This window comes from Lepidochelys olivacea (assembly GCF_965140295.1).
Source record: "Lepidochelys olivacea isolate rLepOli2 genome assembly, chromosome: 10".
NCBI classification, from domain to species: domain Eukaryota; kingdom Metazoa; phylum Chordata; order Testudines; family Cheloniidae; genus Lepidochelys; species Lepidochelys olivacea.
The window spans coordinates 40,060,209-40,067,847 of record NC_140420.1 but is presented as its reverse complement, the minus strand read 5'-3'; the positions used below and the strand labels follow the sequence as shown (position 1 = coordinate 40,067,847).

At 51.1% G+C, this 7,639-nt stretch overlaps 1 protein-coding gene across 4 annotated transcripts in view; it reads right to left on the bottom strand.

The window, feature by feature from the left end:
• Positions 1–416: 416 nt before the first annotated feature.
• Positions 417–7,639, bottom strand: part of STRA6 (signaling receptor and transporter of retinol STRA6) — a 54,665-nt gene continuing 47,442 nt past the window's right edge. For all 4 annotated transcript variants that reach the window (XM_084640913.1, XM_084640912.1, XM_084640914.1 and 1 more), the window contains 5 exons: positions 5,917–6,034; positions 4,561–4,662; positions 3,504–3,667; positions 2,411–2,548; positions 417–1,789 (listed from right to left, as the gene is read on the bottom strand). In XM_084640913.1, coding sequence (XP_084497039.1) covers positions 1,611–1,789; positions 2,411–2,548; positions 3,504–3,667; positions 4,561–4,662; positions 5,917–6,034 — 701 coding nt within the window. In that variant the 3' untranslated portion in view covers positions 417–1,610. The remainder of the gene's footprint in view (positions 1,790–2,410; positions 2,549–3,503; positions 3,668–4,560; positions 4,663–5,916; positions 6,035–7,639) is intronic.

Sequence of the window (7,639 nt, the reverse complement as noted above, 5' to 3'; positions counted from 1 at the left end):
AGTTTCCCCACAGCAAGCAGCTGTTTCTCTCTCGCACACACACACAGTTGAAAACCCACTGAAAAACACTTGAAGGAACATTTGCAGCCAGTCCTACTGTGAAACCTTGTGCTGTCCGTGGCTTAATGGACAATGATTAGGTCCCATCTACACTAAATCATGGAAACCTGCTTGTGTCTGGCTTTGCTTTCCTTGTGGTTTGGGATTGCTGTTGTGGGGTGCAGAAGAGTGTAACAATGCCCCCAGCCATGCACCAAATGGCCACACTAACCATGGCAAGAGAAGGTCATATACAAGGGCCCTGATACGTCTCTTCCCACTGTTCTCTGCCCTTCCCCCCTCCATCACCCCCATCACCCTTGTGCTCACCCTTGCTTTCACGGGAGACCAAAACAGAACAGGCACTCTCCAAGCAGTAGGAAAGAGGCATATTATTTATTATTCCCACCTCACCATTCCAAGGGGGTTTAAACTCACTGTACTCTACAACTACTAGCTCAGCTCACTCCCAATCTGACCTGCCCACCTCTCATAGAATAAGAACAGAGGCCAAGGAATTATTAGTTTAAAAAAAATAGGGCAGGGGGAGCAGGAAGATAGACACCTCCTGTTTGCCAGAAAAGTGGAGGCAAGGACATGAGCAGAGTATGAGAAGCCAGAGGGACACGCAGCATAGAGGAGCCACACAAAACAGAGAGATCGCTCTGCCGTCTTGCTGTGAAAGCATCGAGGGCACATTTCCAATTTTACAAAGCTACAGTACCTGCAGTCTATTTATCAGCAACTGGGACTAAAAACTATAGAAAAGACGTGAACAATATATTTAAAAAGTTATTCTTTTTCTTTAAAGGCATGAAGACATATTCCTTCATAAATGCTTCATCAGAATCTCTTTAGTGCTGGGCTCTTCTGTGGAATGGCTGTCTCTGCATGAAAAAGAAAAGTTACCCTGACACAAAGGCAATCTGAAAAAACCTGCCACTACCTGGTGTGTTGAAGGGGATCCAGGTGAGACTCCAATGCAGGCTCTTGAGGGGTGGTGGGAAGGAAGATGGTGGTGCCTTCTGAAATGCAGAGTAGGTCATTCTGGTTAGGGGCAGATCCAGCTTCTTCCTCTCAGTTTGGCTAACACCCCGCAATTCTGTAGCTCCCCTTCTCTCTCCCATTCAAGCCCCCACCTCCTCTCAGCAGGGACTCAAATGTGCCAAACTGCATGGTGGAAGGGCAATTGGGATAAAAATTTGGAGACCACCAAACTCATTTCACTTGTGAGCCCAGCAGGATTTGAATCGGAAAGATTCCCAAGGGGGACCTTTGAGCTGCTTCAGGTTTCCCAGAAAGCATGGGGGGCAAAGACTTGGCTTCGGGTGGCTTTAAAGCTCAGTCTCTGGGCAAGATTATCAGGCAGCCCGTCCCCCTTAGCTCCAAGCTGCCCTAAGGAAACAGCCCTGGTCTCAAAGGCAGGCAGGCAATCGGGCGCAGCCATGCTCTAGGGCTCCGCAGAGTCAAGGTCGCTGCTGTGGGGTGGTGGGACACACAAGAAGGAGAGAGGAGGCAGTGAGCAGAGCTGGAACACTTCCCAGAGAAAGGGGAGGGCTCTTCTGTGGAGGTCAGGGCTTGGCAGGGCGAGACTGGGTCCCGTTGGCTGTGGGGTCGGAGAGCACAGTCTTTCGGCAGGCCAAGAGTGATGGGTTGTTGAGGAGGGTGTAGGCCAGGCCCCACCGGGCTCTCATCTGCTTGGACTTGGATGCCTTCAGCAGCCCCTTCACAGGCTGCATCAGCTGGATCCCTGCAAAGGAGGAAACCTCAGCGTCACTCCCTCCTCCTGTCTGCCTACAGGGCGGGCTCACCATGTCTCTGGGTGAAGGGGGATTGTTCTCCCTGCCCTGCACGTGCCCCTGCACAAAGATGGAAGGAGGAGAGGAACCCACAGCCTGGCAGTGCAGAGCCAGGAAGGAATCTGCACTGATACCCCATATCACCAGGCTGCCAGTCAACCATGTCACACTGCGGAGAGGAAGAGGACATGCAGCTCTGAGGAGAAAGCATTATGCAGGGCATGAGACAGTGCATGAGCATCCCCCACCAGGGGGAGCAAGTGGGGCATTTCTACTGACACTGCCCTTGGCAGATTGAATTCTGCACCCTCCTTTGTTCATGGCACCTCCTGCTCCTTTGGTGAAAGGGTGAAACCACTCCCCAGCCCTCCCTTAGAAGGACAACCAATGCGTAGACCCAGCCTATGAATGAGACCAGAAATTTTCAACATGAGCTCCTTGCACTATCAGCACCCAGCATGGGAGTCTGTCCACAGACGCTCCCCCTGGCACCAGGAAATTCTGCTTCTCTTGGCTAGCAGTTCTTGAGCATTCACTTAAAGCTGGGAAGTGGGGAGGAAGCAAGATCTCACCTTCTTCCACATCAGTGGGTTTGAGTCCTGTCTGCCCCTCTGGGCCAGGTACTTGGAGAAGCAAGAAGCAAAAGGCTTTCATCACAGGGTGTGATTGGCTGACCTCAATTTTCAAGTAATGACAGTAAGTGCGGTAGCCTAGAGGGAACACAGGCCATGTATCATAGAATCATAGAATATTAGGGTTGGAAGGGACCTCAGGAGGTCATCTAGTCCAACCCCCTGCTCAAAGCAGAACCAATCCCCAATTTTTGCCCCAGATCCCTAAATGGCCCCCTCAAGGATTGAACTCACAACCCTGGGTTTAGCAGGCCCATGCTCAAACCACTGAGCTATCCCTCCCTCATATATCAGAGCATGTAGCAGAGTCCAGAGCGTGTGCACGCTCATACAGGTACACACACACACACACACACACACGGAGGAGGGCAGAATTCAGGGTTGCATCTATTTGGTTTTTTCCTCCTCCACAGACGAATGGAGTGCAGGGGGGCGGGCAAATCTCAATTTGAGCTACTGCTCTGTAAATCCAGAGCAGTTCTGGAGTCGCTCCAGATTCACACCAATGCAATCAGATATTAGAACCTGGGCTGTGGGCTTCACCCCCTAGGCCTCAGCAGCTTTGGGTGTCAAGAGAAGTCAAGTTTCACCAGAAACAGCCAGGGGGGACAGGGAAACCTACAACATTTAAAGGAAACAGGTTTTCAATAGCAGATAATCATGCAGTAGTGTTTGGGAAGCCAGATTCACCCCCACAGAACCCCAGGCAGGCAATGCCAAGCTGCCCAGGCCCTGTTTCTCATTTAAATATGGCAGGATGGCTAGCTAGGTTACTCCGTTCCCAGGTTCCATGTCCAGGGACAGTCCAGGAGTTAGATCCCTGCATCAGATGTGATGCACAGGATCCTTAGGTTAGCCTCAGACAGACATTCCTTGTCAATGACCCGGATCCTGCCAGAGTCATATTCCCCAGGAGCACCCCACTGGCTTTACAACATTGGGCCCAGGGGAGGACATGCCCACCATGCGTAATGCCAGAACATGGAGGGAGCAGTGTATGTTGGCTCCAGGAGGGGGCTCTCGTGTCCTTTACCTGGATCGAAGGCCTCGACGCCCCGATTCAGCAGGCTGAGGTCCAGCTGGCAGAAATGGACAGCATTGTAAAGTGCAGAAATGAACATTCTCCAGACCCCGGCCAGGACCCCCACCAGGACGTTGATGGGGAAGAGCAGATAGGTCACGATGCAGAGGGCTCGCCTGGGGCAACGAGGCAGAGATGAAACAATAGGGCCAGGAGGCCAAGGAGCCCACCCCACCATGACAAAGAGCCACTTGCTGCAGTAGTGATGCCCAGCATTAGTCCAGCATACAGCCTGCTAACCCTCCCCAAACTTTCCACACTGCCAGGCTGCTCAGGGAAGCTGAAGGAGGCTGGCAGTGGAGTTTCTGCAGCCCCTTTGGTCCTCCGGGCATCTCAGAGGACTTTACTGACCCTCCTGTCAGTGACCACACAGACAAACACAGCAGCTTTTAGGAGGCTAGCAAGAGCTCACAGGCATGCTGGGAAGTTAGACCTGGTTTCAGGGAGGGAAGGGTTGTTGGCCACTGCGCTCGGGTAGTGTCCTGGGCTCACTGCATGAGCTCTCAGGCCTGTGTTCTGCAGGGGACCAGACCAGACAATCAATGGTCCCTTCTCGCCCTAACATCTCGGGAAAAGATAAAATCCCCATTTGTTCTTTACTGGAAAGGCAAGACCTTGGAGTGGTGATCACACAGGCCTAGGGATCCTGCGACTTGGTTTGAGGTCCATCCACTGGCTCCACCTCAGCAGCTGCCATCCCCTCTGACAGGGCGTTGGGAAGCTTCACCAGTGTTGGAGATGTGGGGGTCCTTGGATGGACGGCACTGCCTCATGGGCTCACAGCGAGACCAGGAAAGCTCTCAAGCCTTGTGGTGAACACAAGGTAAGGCATGCTTGGGGGAACTGGAAGCTCAGATGCAGCTCCGGCATTTCATACAGTTCAGCCCTGTGTCACCCGGCATACAGGTTTGTTCAAAACCACGTGCACCAAACCCAGACTAGGTGTCCTACAGCCCCTGGGACCAGAGACAAAACAGTGTGCATGTTTAGCTACTCAACACCCCTTCACCTGTTGGTCAGCTCCTTCTGCAGGTGGTGTTTCTCTAGGAAGTAGAAATGAGCAAGCAAGTTCTGCATGACCACAGCAAGCACCAGCGTCAGCCAGAACGGCCTGGGCGGGGGAGAAGACAAGGAAGGGGCAGATTCCAGTCAGTGGGTTTGCCTGACAGTTCTTCATAGAGCAGATGATCTGAATGTTTGGGCCAGATTATGGCATGGCCTGGAGGGGCCAAATGGGGGGCAGGAGAGGTACAAGAGCCCAGCACATGTGCTCAGGGGCTAGACAATTTGCAGCCCCTATGATTATGAGAGCACAGAAATTGCCACTTGCCAGCGTCCTCTGGGGAACAAGGGTGAGTGAATTACAGCTCCCTCACAGTGGCATTGGCCTGCCCTTGGGAAGGCAACAATGCTGCTACCCCTTAGGAGCTCCTGGGGGCAGGGCAGCCCTGATCCTCAGAGCTTCACAGTACAGTCTGGCCCTTGCTGACTTGTCTGCCCAGTATTATTCCATAGTACCTGCCACTGGAGGGTGAATCAGAGCTTAGAGCTAGGGGAACCCCAAACCATATTTTGATGGTTTGCCATGATGGCCCTGATTTGGCAGAGAATGTGGATGGGGAGGAGAAGGAAGAGAAAGACCACCAGGCCATTAAAAGCATCCATAAATATCAGGGTCAATGCGGCCAGTGTTAGGCCCAATCCAAGCCCCAGGATCAGAGCAGCCCTGAAAAACAGACTTTGGGAAGCTTCAGATCTGGAGCCCTGCTTCCAAGATCAGGCCAGTCTCTCAGCAGCCTCTGCATGGGGTCCCCAAAACACACAATCAGTCATGGCTGTGTGAGAATTGTAGCCCATTCCTTCAGCAGGCAGCAAGGGCCTGATTTTCAGAAATGCTGGGCACTGGACAAGTCAGTCTCATGGGTGCTCAATGCCTCCTGCACAAGGAGGGAGCTATGCAGGGTAATAATCAGGATGGTGGAATAATCTTTCATTTAGCTTGGAGTCCTTGCCTGCAGCTGGAAGATGGAGCTCTAGGATTGCCACCTGTCTTAAATCCATGGGACAACCCCAGCTTTGCCAGAGCTGATCCTATTGTGCAGAAGGGCAATTGAAGAGCCCCAAATATACCTTCCCCTTCCCCCATGGCATTGTATTAGGATGCAGAACCGCAGTGATTTGTGGATGGAACATCCTGACATGATGCAGCTGGACTGTTAAGTTTGTTTCTTCAAGGACAGCTAGTTAGTTTGTCTTTATCACTTGCCCACCTGAGGTAATTTTGTGGCTTGACTGAGTATCCCATTCCTTATCTCCTTAGCCCAGAGCTCCCCAGTGCCTCCTGCTGGGTCTGAAAAGCACTTACCACATGTTCTCCAGGATTTTAAACAGATGCATATTTGTGCCTGACTGGAGTGGAATGACCACTAGGAAGGTGAAGCCCACGGTGCAGACAAAGAAAATCACTTGCTGGGTGAGGAGACCTTTGAGAGACAGAGCATCAGCCACAGTGGAAGGGGTAAAAAATTGCCAGGAGAAGGGTGGAGGAATCACTATCAGTCTCTAGTAAGTGGGCGCACAGCCACGGAGGGTGTTAAAACAGACATTTCCTCTAACCCTATTTACTCCCTCATTTATGTTCCTCAGAGCTGCACCATCTTTCCAAGCCCCCCCTCCTTTACACACTACATATCTAGACTGGGGTTATTTCCAAGGAGCCTAAGTGAGTTAGGCACTCTGTTTCCATTAAATCTAATAATTGAAAATCTAAATAATTGAAAATCAATGGGAACTGGCCCCTAAATCACCTACATGCTTTTGAAAGTCCCACCCTATGCACCTAACTCCTTTACACTGCTTTAAAAATAAAAACCCTCAACCTAATTCCATTGACAATCTGTTACTTCCCCTCCCACCTATGTGTTAACTTACTAGGTCTACTCTGTCATGTTCACACTCACACACAATTCATTATTGGATTTAATTGGGGGTCAGCATTTTCTTACCATGTGGCTCATTAGTCACATAGAGAAGAGCCAGCTCTGGGGTCTGGAACTGTGATTTCTAATAACAATCACACCAACACCAGCAGGGTCCACAGGACCAACGATTCATTAACCTGATCTAAGAGGTAAGCAGCGGGATACCGTACATCACACTGCTAATTCATTCAGCTCACCAATGTAAGGACATTAAAACTAGGAGTTCAGAAAAGCGTCATATTCCCAACATCAGGATATGTGACTCGTGTGTGTTCTTTCAGGTTCCCTAAGGCAATCTGCCCCAGCCCCCGTGCAGATTGCGATGGCTACAAGCCTGCCACTTCACTACTAGGGAAAGTGCAGCTTGACAGCCCTGCAGACTGAAATCCACCACTTATCTACCAGTCAGATGTGGAAGAGGCTGGGCAAGCGTCCCCTCCCACTTCTGCAACACATCCCATCTGACTTAGAAGGTTACTTTTGCGTGGTGGGAAGGGAGTTCAGGCTCCATGGCCAATGCAGCCCTTGGTCTCACTGCTGAAATGGCCAAAAAGGTCAATTAGTGCCTGTCCATTATGTTCAACCTTTGTTCTTGTTCCATTTATCAAAGGTTAATAGGGGTTTAGTATAGTGTTACTAAGGGTATATCTACACTACGAAATTAGGTCGATTTTATGGAAGTCGATTTTTAGAAATTGATTTTATACAGTCGATTGCGTATGTCCACACTAAGCGCATTAAGTCGGCGGACTGCGTTCTCACTACCATGGCTAGCATCAACTTACGGAGCAGTGCAGTGTGGGTAGCTATCCCACAGTTCCCACAGTCTCCGCCGCCCATTGGAATTCTGGGTTAAGTTCCCAATGCCTGATGGGTCAAAAACATTGTCGCGGGTGGTTTTGGGTACATGTCGTCAGTTGCCCCTCCCTCCGTGAAAGCAACGGCAGACAATCGTTTCGCCTTTTTTCCATAGGCACCATACCACGGCGAGCATGCAGCCCGCTCAGCTCAGCGACACTGCTGCTGTTGTGTCTTGGGTGCTGCTGTCAGCAGATGGTGCAGTACGACTGCTAACCATCATCATCCACCGCTTCTGCTGCAACTCTG